At 47.6% G+C, this 16404-nt stretch overlaps 1 protein-coding gene across 1 annotated transcript in view; it reads right to left on the reverse strand.

The window, feature by feature from the left end:
• Window positions 1-14546, reverse strand: part of LOC137432633 (syndecan-4) — a 42681-nt gene extending 28135 nt beyond the window's left edge. Inside the window, exon 1 of the mRNA XM_078783438.1 lies at window positions 14273-14546. Coding sequence (XP_078639564.1) covers window positions 14273-14326 — 54 coding nt within the window. The 5' untranslated portion in view covers window positions 14327-14546. The remainder of the gene's footprint in view (window positions 1-14272) is intronic.
• Between the last annotated feature and the right edge of the window lie 1858 nt (window positions 14547-16404).

The raw sequence follows: 16404 nt of genomic DNA on the forward strand, positions 1-16404 counted from the left end.
GCGGGGGAGAAACAGGCCGGGGAGAAACAGGCTGGGGAGAAACGGGAAAGAAGGGAAGAGCAAGGGGGCAGATGGCAAGAGTATGGGGGAGTTGGGGGCAGAGGGGAAGAGCAAGGGGGGCAGTGAGCAAAGGCAAGGGGGACAGAGAGCAAGGGCAAGGGGGACAGAGAGCAAGGGCAAGGGGGACAGAGAGCAAGGGCAAGGGGGACAGAGAGCAAGGGCAAGGGGGACAGAGAGCAAGGGCAAGGGGGACAGAGAGCAAGGGCAAGGGGGACAGAGAGCAAGGGCAAGGGGGTCAGAGAGCAAGGGCAAGGGGGACAGAGAGCAAGGGCAAGGGGAGAAACAAGGGGCAGAATCCATAGGCAGTGTGTTTCCTGAGCCAAACACACTTTACGTCAACATCAGCGGAAAACGTTGGTTTATTGAACTCTCTTCACTTCTCTTCAATTTGACGAAGGGCAGAGTTCTGCTCACTCGTCGAACACTGTGGAGAGAAACTTGCCTGCTGAAGATGATGTTTGTTGCCAATTCGTTTCTGGATTCTGTTGAGTATGATCCATTCAAAGGGAGAAGGGTTATTCTCCTGTCGATAATGCATTCTATTCCGTCTGTAAACCATCATTTATTCTACTTTCTTGTTTGGTTGGCTGTGGGAGAGGTTTGGCCCAAGTCTTTCATGAACCGGCTGGCCCGACCTGGAGCATATTCGGACCAGAATTGAGAATTTGTTCAGGGTGCCGGTGAGATAAACTCACGTCCACGCTTCGTGAAGGATACCATGGGATCTTTAACATCCACCAAATAATGCTGACATATGGTTCCCAGCTTAACTTCCAACCAAGGAGCAGGACAGTCTGAAGAAACATGAAGTGAAGCACCATTCTGACAGTTTAGAGTCAATTCGGGAATCAAACCCAGACAAGATAGTTCAAAGGTAAGTGATGCCTCTGCAGTCTGCACAATCCTGTCAGATCTTAACCAGAAAAGCACCACAACTTTATTTTTAATCAGACCCCGAAACAGATGCATTGAGGGCAAAATAATGGGCAAAAACTCAGGCCTATCCTACAATCTAACATTGCCAAAACACACCCTGCAAGCAAGTATAATTTAGTCAAACATGTGCTCTTCGAGTTCTACTTGTTCTTCTACAATGACCCAAACTTTGGGTGCAACACAAGTTATAAAATAAACTACAGTACAAAAGACACTGACAAAGCAGTAGGTCATTAGGCCCATCATGTCTGTGCGATAGTACACCTGAGAAACCACATTCAAACAAGTTAGTGCTAACTATACGGTGAATTCCAAATGGGAATGTTAAAGCTATTTGTACAAAATGGCCGAACATAAGAACTAGAACAGCACTCAGTAGAGCGAATACCTCCACCAGGCTGAACAGTTTACATTTTGTATCCCACTGACAGGCCGCATATCTGGATCATTCGCCCTTCTCATGCAGGACACGGGAAAGAAGGTGAGCAAGGACATCAGTTATTATTTGACCTCTCGTCGACCACTTTGGCAATCAGGTGGAGACTAGGACATTCAGTGATGAGCACAATACCAATCGAGTCATCCTCAATCTTACAGCCCCAGAGCAAAAGTTAAATCAGCAAAAATAATGAATAAAACAATTTTTCCATTTTGCTTGCAATGACAGTGGCATTGGAAACCCTCTTGTGCATCCACTTTCAGCTTCCGAGAGGATTATATAATGATCATTTACAAGAAAATACGCAAAGTAATAGCTTGCGGAATGACCTCGAATCATGTCTTGCCAAATCTATTGGCAGGGTCCCTGAGGGGAGAGCACTGGCCCAAAAGCAGACTTTAGTAATTACATGATGGGATCTTTAACATTCATTGCTTAGTGATGAGACAGCTAGCTTCATGCTTCATGTAGACCTTCGGATCTCTGAAGCACAGCTTTTCAGTAAATTGATGCCTCCTGTGGAGGGTCTTCCATCCAATTAAACTGTGCTAGAGATCAAACCCATATACAAAACACTGTATTTCACAGGTGAACACATTAACACCGAGCAATCATTACAGAAGATGAGCTATCCTACTGTGACTGCGCCCTTGGGAAGCAGGACCGAGGTCTGTCTGCCTTGAATTAAAGTCCCATCCACCCTCCCACCCCACATTTCTCCGTTTTCTACCCACAAGGCATTTTAATTAAAAAATTTAACTTTCTACAACCCCTATCTTTATTTTATTTACATATAATCAAATTCCAAAGCTTTCCGTAATAGCTCTACCCACCAAATATTTTTCAAAACTCTATTCTGCAGCCGCCAGTGTCTACCTGAATCTCCAATTATTTACATGTTCAATAATCCAATTACATTTTTGATCAGCAACCACATCTAATTATATATCAGACGATAAAATGTGAAAACACGTGCACGTACATGATTCTGTAGATCAGGGGTTCCCAAACCCAATGGTTGTGACCCAAATTTGGTTCGTGGGGGCCTTCTGATGGGTCACGGTCGACTACGCGCTGCTCGATCTTACAGCGATATACCGTATTCAAACGTTCAACGTTAGCAGCTTTCCAACTTCTCACAAATCAGATTTTTGACGTTGAAACGTTTTCTCTGACAAGTTGTATGGGAGGTACTGGTACCAAGTAGGTATCGGTACCATTTGGGTCATGAAGCAAATGAGATTTCAAATTTTGGGTCGTGGACAAAAAACGTTCAGGAGCCTATGCTGTAGATCAACAGACTACAAAATTAAATGTTGCAAGACAGCAAGTCAGAGAAAGTACCCTTACCCCACCGAGAAAAAACAATCCAAAGATGGGTGCAAATAGAATATGTCACACAGCAATGAATATAGCCCCAATGATTGCAAAAAAAAAAAAAAAAAAAAAAAAAAGATTCATGAAAGAAAAATATAGAGCAAAATATCAACAGACATACATCAACAACTGGGAGGACAAAAGAGCAGGGAGGTATGTATATACATATATATTAACTAGAATGACACTTCGACGTCACGACGACAACCGATATGCTGCTACCGAAATTATTACATAATTATACATACTTGTACCAAGTTTGATTTAAATCCATTCAGCTGTTCTCAAGTATCACATTTTTACCTGACATGACCTCTGACCTCACCAAAAATCACAAAATCACCTCACTCCTCAATTTTGGTCAAAATATAATTAGTTCAACTTTGCATTATAATATACTGTATACTTATACAAATTTGGTCAAAATCCTATCACTGGTTCACACAAGTTTGTGCGGCAAGATATTTTTTACTTAACATGACCTCTGACCTTTGACTCGTGACCCCTAAATCTAATCAGTTCATCTTTTCATCATTATACATACCTGTACCACGTTTTACTTGGATCCCTTCAGCCATTCTTAAGTTATCACTGTAATGAAATAATTGCAACATAACGACCTCTCATCTTTGACCTCTTGACCCCAAAATCGAATCAGTTGATCTTTGCATCATAATATATAACTATACCAGGTTTGGTGAAAATCCTATGACTGGTTCACAAGTTGGTGTGGCAAGATATTTTTTACTTAACATGACCTCTGACCTTTGACCTTTTGACCCCAAAATACAATCAGTTGATCTTTACATCATTATACATACCTGTACCAAGTTTTAATTAGATCCCTTCAGCCGTTCTCAATATATAAACACATTACAGACTTTGATCTCTTGACTTCAAAATCAAATCAGTTCATTTTTGCATCATAATACATATTTTACCAACTTTGGTCAGAATCCCATCAATGATTCACTAGTTATCGAAGTAACAGTATTTTTACCTAACATGACCTCTAACCTTTGGCCTGTCTAATTAGTTCATGACCCCAAAATCTAATCAGTTTATCTTTACCTCATTATACATACCTGCACCAAGTTTGACTAAGATCCCTTCAGCCGTTCTGAAGTTTTTTTTTCGTTTTTTTTTTGGAATACAGGATCGAGGATCGAGGCTCGTGAAAGAGCTAACATTTATCACACAAAAAATCAAAACTGACACAAAGTATATAATAAGGGGAGCGGTAGACAAGATGGGGAGAGAAGGGGAAGCACAAACAACATTTGAGAGCTGGGAGGGAGAGGGCTTGGGGGGGAGGAGGCGTGGTAAGGGGGGCGGGGTGGGAGAAGTATAAAACACAAGGATACTGAAAGGACTTCCAGGAAAGAATCTAATCAGTTCATCTTTTCATCATTATACATACCTGTACCAGTGTACCACGTTTGACTTGGATCCTTTCGGCCATTCTTAAGTTATCGCGGTAACGAAAACCTATCACGGATGGACGGACGGACGGACAACTCGAAAACATGCCACCTCCGGCAACTTCGTCCACCATTTTAAAATAGACAAAGAAGGTTCATTGGAATGGTTAAGAAGAGGTCAGCTCAACTGGGATGGAAAACAAAATCACCATAAATGCCTAAGACCAAGGACACTTCACGAATGGCTCAAAGAAAATAGTGGGACAGCAAGACAAGTGTAGATTCTGTAAGGTAGAAACAGAAAGTATGAGCCACCTCCTATTGGGATGTAAAAAAAACAAGTCAGAGCAATTGTGTACATGAAGGCACAACAAGGTATGTAGACTAATCCATTGGCACATCTGCACAAAAATCGATATCCCAGTTCCAGAAAACTCATGCAAAAAATAAACCAAAAGTGATCATTGAGAACAAGGAAGTAACACTAGCATTAGACCTGATGATTCCATCGAGCGTGAATATAGAAAACAAAGCATTGTGACTGGATATAGTACTTAAGTATTAAAAAAAAGAATAGAAGGCATTGCGAAGTGAGGAGTGAGTACCCAGCAATTTTGGCCTAAACGACGCAGAAATCAAGAAAATGACCAACCACGAAGACATCACAAATGAAGTGAAAAGTTCATGGAAGCTCAAGAGCAAAAAAAAATTGTGCCAGTGATAAGTAGAGCAAACGGATTGATGAAGAAGAACCTTACGGACATTAAAAACCATTTCTAAGAATATGAATACAAACTAACTGCAGTTGGAGACTGTCCAGGGTTAAATGACGATGTTCAAAAGATCCTTCGGAACAAAACCTTGAGAACAACAAAACTTCACAGCTTGGTCTATTAATCAAGATCTCCCCCAATCCCCCCCCTCCCCCCTCCTACTGAAACAGAGGACACTTCGAGATCTGGGAGGACTCTTCTCCATATTTTGAAACCCACATATATGGAGATCACACATGCACACACACAGATTGTGTGTCCATTCCTGTCACATGAGAAATAGCCAACACCATTCCATTCCTCCTCCTACCACACTAAAGCGGTCACGCATTTCAGAACCTTTTGAACACTACAGTAAATTTAAGGTAGGAATTAACTTTTGTGTGCCAATAACCTTCATGTGAATGCATCCCAACCTGCATTAGCAAGTTCCAACCGGACTCCAGGCTAACATCAACAGCCTGTTCTCCCCAAAATCCTGTACGTGCAAGCGGTCGAAAACCATCACAACTCCGTACCCACGTCGCTTATTATATCCGCACCCCCTTCTTGGATATATTTAGGCTCCAACTTTATAGCAACCAGACCTTGTGATGCAGAGATTTTAATGATTTTAATTTTACTGTCATTATCATTACAGGTGTTCCAGCAATTTTCAGGACAGTTTCACATTTTCAACCAGAATTTGAAAAAAATAAAAAGTTCATGTTCGCAATGTAAGCAGCAGCATATAATCTGATCTAGTCACACCACAATTGGGATAAAACTGTCTATCCTCCCAATTTGCAACTAGCTTTCTGATGCGAATCTGTATGAGAATCCCACCCTCCTGTCAGTATTCAAAGGCACTCCTCAAAAAGCATTCCATAAGTGTGGGATTAATCGATGTTCAATCATGGAACCCGCATCCATTACAAAGTTTTCTGAACTTTCACCGAAAGGTTTTGTGAAAAAAACAAAAACATTTGCACACGAAGCATGTTAAAAGAAACATGGTAAACGATAACGGCATTCGGTAGGTTGCATAGCTGTGCCAGGCTGAATGGTTTACATTTTGTACACCACTGATAGACCGGATCTGGATCCGGACCTGAACTATCATAGAATCGGCATGTTCTTGTCACGTAACCAACTCGTCTGCCTAGCCTTGTCCTCACTCGTCCACAACTTTTTAAAATACTATGCTATGGATCAGTTTAGCCAAATCTCTCAATGGTGAAGAATCACTTGAAGCATTCTTGTATCCAGATCCGGATCTTCACCAAAATACAACAAGCGTTACGCCTAGGTCCCCGGTCGGTGAAGTGATGCGAGTTGACAAAGTGGAAAACGCAAGGCGGCCATCTTGGATTTTGACTTGGCGACCCAATTTTCAAGAGCGTCCTCCCTTATGCGTAGATACACCCACACACCAGATTAGAAGTTAGTAGTTCGTTTATTTTTCAAGATATTGCACTCACAAGTTCAGACATATATATGGTGGCGGCCATCTTGGATTTTGACGTGGCCACCCAATTTTCACGAGCGTCCTCCCTTATGCGTAGATACACCCACACACCAGATTAGAAGTTGGTACTTCGCTTATTTTTCAAGATATTCCGCTCACAAGGTTCAGACATACATGGCGTCAGACATACATGGCGGCGGCCATCTTGGATTTTGATGTGGGTTTGGACCCACACAACAAATTAGAATTCGGTCCTTCGCTTACGCACCCATGTACGCACGCACGCACGCACACACGCACGTCCGCACGGACACACCGACGGAGAGGAAAGCCATAGTCCCCCTTTCGCTCCGAGGTGCGACGGGGGACAACTAATTAGTCCTTGTCAAACTCCGAACTTGTCTACCAAAGTTTGGCTGAATCAGTCCACAATCTTTTGAGATATCCTGCTCAAATACAGACAACCAAACAAACAATGGTGAAAGCATAAAATCCATCTACCTTTGGTGTTGGAGGTAATCAGGTACAGCAGGGTATGCGGTACGTGCACAACACCGTTGCCGCAGGATAGAGAAACATCACAGTTGGCTTTGCTCATTACCGAACACAATTTACAGATGACAGATCAAAAGCAGCACCAATTACCCAGCCAAACCAGGCAGATAATCGCGCAGCATTCGTGCTTCTGGACAGTTCAGTTGCCCGCAAAGTCTGTGCAGGTGTTTAAGAACCACTTATTTTCGTGAAAGAAACGAGCAGGTGTGAAAATGTCTGCCACTGCAAAAAAAACCAAAAAAAAACAACCATAAGCAGACATCTATTTGAAGAAGATTCGTGGATAAATTGTTATGTTAGCCATTCGATACGACACAAAAGAGGTGTTTACATTGTCGGCCCACTTTGTATTCTACAAGTACAACACTTAATGAGACAAACATTGATGAGAGAATAGCATTGTCATCATTTAGTTCGTCTTGAAATTCAAAAATGAAGGTCCGATTCGGTAGTATGGTCGTCCAGCAAAGAAGTATCAGGTCAAATTTTCGACCGTAGATTCTTCAGAAAGGAGCGTGCAGGCATCGTTTATCAACTAGGGGTGGTGGTGGCTCCACTTTGGAATATGAATCTTCCACAATGCAACCAGATTTTTGGTCTCAATGTATTTGTGGTTTTTTTTTTTTAATGATAGCACAAATTGTACTTGCCAGAAACAAAAAAAACAGGAAAAGAAAAAAAGAAGACGGATCTCGCGCAGAGGGGTTGGAAGAGGTAAAGGTAGAAAAAAAAACAAGAAAAAAACAAACAAAAAACATGACAGCAAGAGACAGTTAAAGGAAGCAAAGCAGTGCAACTGTCATGTTTGAGCTTCTGTTCCATACATTAGCAGTGGATTTTCTCGCTTTCCAAACTTGACTCCTCTGCATTGCCAATGAATCATACATCTGCAAATTTAATTTCCTCTCCGAGACTGATATAAAAAATAACGTCTCCGGCACATGTTTGTCATTTTTCTTTGAAGTAGTTGAACGAGGGCACGTTGAAAAGTAATGCCTCCTATTCTTTTTCTCCAAAACAGGAAAAGATATTCGAATGAAACAAGCAGCAGTCTCTGCACATTAGTTCTTCCCGCCACGGGATGTGAAGATTTGTCATTCTGACACGAGACGTCTCAGTTCGACATTAGTCAAATGGTAGAGGGCAGCAGCACAACATTAATGCTGTGAAGTGTAAAAACGCTGGATATGAGAGTTGGGATTTACCCACTGGACACGAGTTGGGATTTACCCACTGGACACTAGTTGGGATTTACCCACTGGACACGAGTTGAGATGAGCGACTGGGCGCGAGTAGGGATGACCGACTGGGCGCGGGTCGGGATGACCGACTGGGCGCGGGTCGGGATGACCGACTGGGCGCGGGTCGGGATGACCGACTGGGCGCGAGTCGGGATGACCGACTGGGCGCGAGTCGGGATGACCGACTGGGCGCGAGTCGGGATGACCGACTGGGCGCGAGTCGGGATGACCGACTGGGCGCGAGTCGGGATGACCGACTGGGCGCGAGTCGGGATGACCGACTGGGCGCGAGTCGGGATGACCGACTGGGCGCGAGTCGGGTTGACCGACTGGGCACGAGTCGGGATGACCGACTGGACACGAGTCGGGATGACCGACTGGACACGAGTCGGGATGACCGACTGGACACGAGTCGGGATGACCGACTGGACACGAGTCGGGATGACCGAATCTCGATGAGAGTCGGGATGACCGAATCTCGATGAGAGTCGGGATGACCGAATCTCGATGAGAGTCGGGATGACCGAATCTCGATGAGTCGGGATGACCGAATCTCGATGAGTCGGGATGACCGAATCTCGATGAGAGTCGGGATGACCGAATCTCGATGAGTCGGGATGACCGAATCTCGATGAGAGTCGGGATGACCGAATCTCGATGAGTCGGGATGACCGAATCTCGATGAGAGTCGGGATGACCGAATCTCGATGAGAGTCGGCATGACCGAATCTCGATGAGAGTCGGGATGACCGAATCTCGATGAGAGTCGGGATGACCGAATCTCGATGAGAGTCGGGATGACCGAATCTCGATGAGAGTCGCGATGACCGAATCTCGATGAGAGTCGGGATGACCGAATCTCGGAGAGTCGGGATGACCGACTGGAGATGAGTCGGGATGACCGACTGGAGATGAGTCGGGATGACCGACTGGAGATGAGTCGGGATGACCGACTGGAGATGAGTCGGGATGACCGACTGGAGATGTCGGGATGACCGACTGGAGATGAGTCGGGATGACCGACTGGAGATGAGTCGGGATGACCGACTGGAGATGAGTCAGGATGACCGACTGGAGATGAGTCGGGATGACCGACTGGAGATGAGTCGGGATGACCGACTGGAGATGAGTCGGGATGACCGACTCGAGATGAGTCTGGATGACCGACTGGAGATGAGAGTCGGGATGACCGACTGGAGATGTGAGTCGGGATGACCGACCGGAGATGTGTCGGGATGACCGACTGGAGATGAGAGTCGGGATGACCGACTGGAGATGAGAGTCGGGATGACCGACTGGAGATGAGAGTCGGGATGACCGACTGGAGATGAGAGATGGGATGACTGATTGGAGATGAGAGTTGGGATGACTGACTGGAGATGAGAGTTGGGATGACCGACTGGAGATGAGAGATGGGATGACTGACTGGAGATGAGAGTTGGGATGACTGACTAGATGAGTGTTGGGATGACCGACTAGATGAGTGTTGGGATGACCGAATCAAATGAGAGTTGGGATGACCGAATCTCGATGAGAGTTGGGATAACTGACTGGTGATGAGAGTTGGGATAACTGACTGGAGATGAGAGTTGGGATAACTGACTGGAGATGAGAGTTGGGATAACTGACTGGAGATGAGAGTTGGGATGACTGACTGGAGATGAGAGTTGGGATGACCGACTCCAGATGAGAGTTGGGATGACTGATTGGAAATGAGAGTTTGGATGACCGACTCTAGATGAGAGTTGGGTACTTGGGTGCACCAATACGATTCTGAGTGTAAGAGATGGCCCAAAGTCCCACCACAAAGGATCACCAGCCCAAACTTGGCTCCATCAGATTATCTTATATTCTCCAAACTTAAGGAACAACTTCGTGGAGAACATGCCAATCTGGCGGAGCCAAATTTGGGCTGGTTACCATCGAGGCAGGACCACACTCGGTGGTGTAATGGGGAGAAGGGGGGGGGAAGTACCCGGCATTCCGTGTATAAACGTGGGGGGGAAGGGGAGGTGGAGGGGGAGGGGGGAGGGGAGGAGAGGGGGGAGGGGAGGAGAGGGGGGAGGGGAGGGGGGAGGGGGGAGGGGAGGGGGAGGGGGAGGGGAGGAGAGGGGGGAGGGGAGGGAGAGGGGGGAGGGGAGGGAGAGGGGGGAGGACGCGCAAATCGTCGAATCAGCGCGCTGCTCTGCCACCGATTCAGATTCTGTGTATAATATTCCTCGCTGAAAAAAAAATGGATCTAAAGATGAAAGAAAAAAAAACCTATGTGGTGTGAATGGCAATGTTCCTTGCTGAAATGTGAAAAAACGCAATCGCGCGGCAAGGAACATCACGTGATCGCTCTGAGCGATCGATTGCAACTCTGCGTCGTGTCGTGGGCGTGGCCAACGTGGCCTCATGCTCCCAGGTGATTGGCTAACTCGAGCTCGAGAGAGCCATAATGCGCTACGTTATGGCAAAAAATATGGATCTAAAGATGAAAGGGAAAAAACCTATGTGGTGTGAATAGCAATGTTCGTCGCGGAAATGTGAAAAAAGGCAATTGCTTTTCGCTCTGAAATACGTGCGAACGCGTAACTGAGTTAATGTCGGCAACGAACATCACGTGATCGCTCTGAGCGAATCAGCGCGCTGCTCTGCGACCAGTCAGATTCCGTGCATAATATTCCTCGCTGAAATGCGCTGAGGTAAAAATATGGTTTAAAAATATTATGAAATCAATTTTTAGGTCGGCCATGTCCTTCCCAGGCTCAATGGCCATGTCTGTGCCAAATATCAAGTACGTGAGCCTCTCCGTTTAGGAGTCTATCGGTAACATTACACACACACACACACACACACACACACACACACACACACACACACACACACACACACACACACACACACACACACACACACACACACACACACACACACACACACACACACTGTGTTTTATATATATAGATTGTATTCTGCAATTCAAATTGGGGGAAATCTACTTGATGCAGGGTAGGCGGGGCACATTGACAAAACAATTTAAAGAAAATTTAGGGAAGGAATCACAATGAAGAGGGTTTAGTAAGGTAGTTACAAAGAGGTGAAAAGAAAAAGGAGATTATTGAATGTTGGAGGAACAGGGAAGGAAAAATGTCACCATTATTTTTACTGCCACTGAAGGTGGACGAAGGTCATGTTTTTACCCCCGTCCGTCTGTTTGTTTGTCTGTGAGCTGGATATTTCAAAAAGTTATGGACGGATTCGGTCAAAACTTGGTGTGCAGGTTGGGTGTGCGACAAAGACGAATCAATTAGATTTTGGTGAAGTTCTGGATATGGAATTTTAAAAAATCAATTTGTGTTTCGTGGTTTAAAAAAAAAATCACCATGGAGAGATTGGGCCAAAAACGATATACAGCATGATATCTTAAAAAGTTGTGGACAGATTATGACAAAACTTGGAGGATGGGTTGGTTAGGAGACAAGAACAAGCCTGTCCTCCAAAGCCAGTCGCCGACTGGGCATCCTCCGTCGTGCGAAGTCCTTCCTTGGCACACCTGAGCTCCTCACCACATACAAGGCTTTCATCCGCAGCTCAATGGAATACTGCTCTCCCCTCTGGGCTGGTGCTCCTGCCTCACACCTAGCTCGTCTTCACGCTGTTGAAACCAAAGCGTTCAGAATCATTGGAATCTCCCGTGATGAAGCTACCTCCGGGGGCCTTTCACTAACTCACCGCAGGCAGGTTGGTGGTCTTTCTGTCTTCTACCGACTCCTCTCCGGCCTTGCTCCTCCAGCTCTCTCTGGGCTCTGTCCCCCAAATATTCCTACAGGTCGCACACATTCCCGATGTCCCTGCTCTCAAATGTTGTGTTTATGTGCTTCCCCTTCTCTCCCCATCTTGTCTACCGCTCCCCTTTTTATATACTTTGTTTGTTTGTCCGTTTGATTTGTTTGTGTGATAAATGTTAGCTCTTTCACGAGCCTCGATTCTGTATACAAAAAAAAAAAAGCCAATTAGATTTTGGTTCAGGTCAGGATCCAGATCTGGCCTACCAGAGACACAAAACATTAACTGTACAGCCGGGCAGCGGTACGCGCTCCACAGAGTGTTGTTCTCGTTTCATATGTAAGATGTACATATAGGTCATCTTCATCCACTAATGCTCTTTTTTCGCCTTGGGCATTGCAGCTGATGCTAACACAACACCAAGAAGTGCTGATCAATGTACTCACTTGTTTTGACTGAACCTTTCTAACATAAATTAGAGCATTTTTGGCTTCTACAGGGCAGTACCTTCTACAGGGCAGTACCAACCAAACCCTTAAATCTTCTAATCCAATAGGTGTGGCACAAGAAGCAGGTAAACTTGATTGAGAGGCAATATACCCGTAGAACAAATTGGCCAAGTAAATAATGGACGCATTCGAAATGTCAAGTTTTTTCAGAGCACAGCACGTGGTACAGCAGCGTACGATTATAAACCTATTAACCTAGAAATCGAACCATGGACTTCGACTTAAAGACCCATCCTGCTGCGTTGCTCACAAACGCCAGCACGTTCCGCACGGATAAATTCATTCCTGTTCATTCGCCAAAGCTGCTGAGCCTCGGGCCAACAAAAATACACCCACGATCCAGAAAAACAGCATACTGAACTAGTGAATTATACATATATATATATATATATCTGATGTGCCCAAACTCTTTACAGAGCGTTGGGGCTGCCGAAACAGTTCCTTGGGATAATTGTTATCATGGGTGGTTTGCCATTGCTTTCCCAGCGGCTCTATCCTTTTAAATGCTGAAAGTCAAGCAAGGAGGCATCTCGTACCATTTTAAAGTCTTTGGTAAGACCTGGCCAGGATTTGAAGCACCGACCTCCCAGACGCAAGGCGTACCTTCTAGCCATTATGCCACAAAGTCTGGGTTTATATATTAAGTGTACACACACACACACACACACACACACACACACACACACACACACACACACACACACACACACACACACACACACACACACACACACACACACACACAATTAATTAAAGTTGAGTAGGGAATTCAGTGATGGCTGCAGACCCACGATGAGGTTCATCTCAGTTAGACGACACGTGCACGTCACTTTAAAAACAATTTAATGACACTTTAAAAAAAAAGGAAAAAAAAAATGTCGGTAAAAGTAAAAAAAGGCGCAAAAAATAAAGATGCTGCTAATCGGGGCCACCCAGAAAGGGAGTCGAGGATGGTCGCAATTTGCAGCGAGAGGTGCTGGGGGAATTGGGGATGTACTGGATGTTAAGGACGCCGTGCGCGGTCCCCGCTGAGCACGCGCATGAGAAGACTGCACAAGTGCTGCGCTTAACCAACATAACTCCCCGTGAATGCTAAAAATGTGTAAAAGCTCAAAGAGCCTGCTAAGCCGCTCTTTCCTGCCTTACCCCCACCTTACAAAGCCCCCCCTTTTTTTTTCTTCTTTTCAATACCCCCTCCTCCCCTCGACTTCCAGCCTACCCCCCTCCCCCTCGCCCCCTTCCCATACACCATTCGAGCTTCCCCAGCGTCCTCCCGCGCCCCTGCAACTGGTCCGTTCATAATGCTTTCGATTTGCGTCCAAAAACACAATTCGGGTCGAAAGATCAAATTCCAATCCTTTCAAGAGGGACGTATAAAGCCTTCCCGGTCTTCAGAGCCACATACCGGGGCCTGATGGAAGGGAACGTAAGGGTTGTTAAAAACCTAAACGGGGGGGGATATGAGACATAACTGGCCCTTACTAACCAGATATAACATTGGGATAAAGACCTTTTAATAAATGTGCAATTCTACCATAAAGAGGGAATAAACAAACCTCAAACAAACCTCAAACCAACCTCAAACCAACCTGTTTCTCCATTTGAAATATGGAAACATAAAAGACCCTGGAGATAGATGCACATGGACATGAGGAAGAGTTCATATGAAAGTGTAAAGTAGTCGATGGGAGCGAGTCGAGGCAGTGATGGAGTTAATGAACCGGATACCGCGCACGTGCTCACCGAAGATCCCAGGACGGCGAAGGCAGAGATCAACAACACGAGAATCCTTGCCATGATGGATGCGAGCGGCAAAACCAGGTCGTCTGGCTCTTTTGAGCAGGTTCGTCTCCTCTGTCCCTCCCGCGTCGACTTCTGTCTCAACTTTCCTTTACGGTCTCTCTGCGTGTGTATACTTCTCGCTGTTCAAACCACCCCTCCACCTCCACCCCTAATTCCCTACCTCCGCCCGCACTTGATTATACGTCATTACATTCCGGTTTCCCTTTCACACGTTGCCCCTCCCCACCTTTCGCCCCACTCCTCTCCTCCCCTCCCCACCTCGCCCCACTCCTCTCCTCCCCTCCCCACCTCGCCCACTCCTCCCCTCCCCACCTCGCCCCACTCCTCCCCTCCCCACCTCGCCCCACTCCTCTCTCTCCCTCCTCCCCTCCTCCCTCCTCTTCCTCTCCTCCCCTCCCTCTCCTCCCTCCCCCTCCTCCCTCCCTCTCCTCCCTCCCTCCTCCCTCCCTCCTCCCTCCCTCCTCTCCCTCTCCTCCTCTCCTCCTCTCTCCTCCTCTCCCTCTCCTCCCCTCCCCGTCTTCCCCTACCCCTCCTCTTCCCCTACCCCTCCTCTTCCCCTCCATCTCTTCCCCTCCCCTCCATCTCTTCCCCTCCCCTCCATCTCTTCCCTCCCCTCCATCTCTTCCCTCCCCTCCATCTCTTCCCCTCCCTCCATCTCTTCCCCTCCCCTCCATCTCTTCCCCTCCCTCCCCTGCCCCCTCTTCCCCTCCCTCCCCCTCTTCCCCTCCCCTCCCCCCTCTTCCCCTCCCCTCCCCCTCTTCCCCTCCCCTCCCCCTCTTCCCCTCCCCTCCCCTCTCTTCCCCTCCCCTCCCCTCCCCTCCCCTCCCCTCCCCTCCCCCCTCCATCTCTTCCCCTCCCCTCCCCTCCCCCCTCCATCTCTTCCCCTCCCTCCCCTCCATCTCTTCCCCTCCCCTCCCCTCCATCTCTTCCCCTCCCCTCCCCCCTCCATCTCTTCCCCTCCCCTCCCCCCCTCCATCTCTTCCCCTCCCCTCCCCTCCCCTCCCCTCCATCTATTCCCCTCCCCTCCCCTCCCCTACCCTCTCCTCTTCTCCCTCTTCCACACTTCTCTCTTCCCTGCCCTTCCACACTTCTCCTTCCACTCTTCTCCCCACACCTCTATCTCTTCCTCTCTCCTCCCCACACCTCTGTCTCTTCCTCTCCTCCCCACACCTCTCTCTATTCCTCTCTCCTCCCCACACCTCTCGCTCTTCCTCTCTCCTCCCCACACCTCTCTCTCTTTTCTCTCCTCCCCATACCTCTCTCTCTTCTCTTCCCCCTCCCCTCCCCACTTTTATCTTTCCCTCCCAATACCTCTCTCTTCCCACTCTCCTCCTCACACCTCTCTCTTCCACTCTCCACCTCACACCTCTCTCTATCTCACTCCTGCCACCACACCTCTATCTCTCTCCTCCCCCAAAATCTCTCCTCCCCACCAACACCTCCTTCCTACCACCCCACCTCTTTCCTCCCACCCCAACCTCCTTCCTCCCACCTCCTTCCTCCCACCTCCTTCCACCCCACCTCCTTCCTCCCACCGTCCTTCCCACCCCACCTCCTTCCTCCCACCCCACCTCTTTCCTCCCACCCCACCTCTTTTCTCCCACCCCCACCTCTTTCCTCCCACCCCACCTCTTTCCTCCCACCCACCTCTTTCCCCCCACCCCACCTCTTTCCCCCCACCCCACCTCTTTCCTCCCACCCCACCTCTTTCCTCCCACCCCACCTCTTTCCTCCCACCCCACCTCTTTCCTCCCACCCCCACCTCTTTCCTCCCACCCCCACCTCTTTCTCCACCCCCACCTCTTTCCTCCCACCCCCACCTCTTTCCTCCCACCCCCACCTCTTTCCTCCCACCCCCACCTCTTTCCTCCCACCCCCACCTCTTTCCTCCCACCCCACCTCTTTCCTCCCACCCCCACCTCTTCCTCCCACCCCCACCTCTTTCCTCCCACCCCCAACACTTTCATCCCACCCCACCTCTTTCCTCCCACCCCCACCTCTTTCCTCCCACCCCCACCTCTTTCCTCCTACCCCCACCTCTTTCCTCCTACCCCCACCTCTTTCCTCCCACC

This window comes from Myxine glutinosa, chromosome 8, assembly GCF_964187855.1.
Source record: "Myxine glutinosa chromosome 8, kmMyxGlut1.1, whole genome shotgun sequence".
Classification (NCBI taxonomy): domain Eukaryota; kingdom Metazoa; phylum Chordata; class Myxini; order Myxiniformes; family Myxinidae; genus Myxine; species Myxine glutinosa.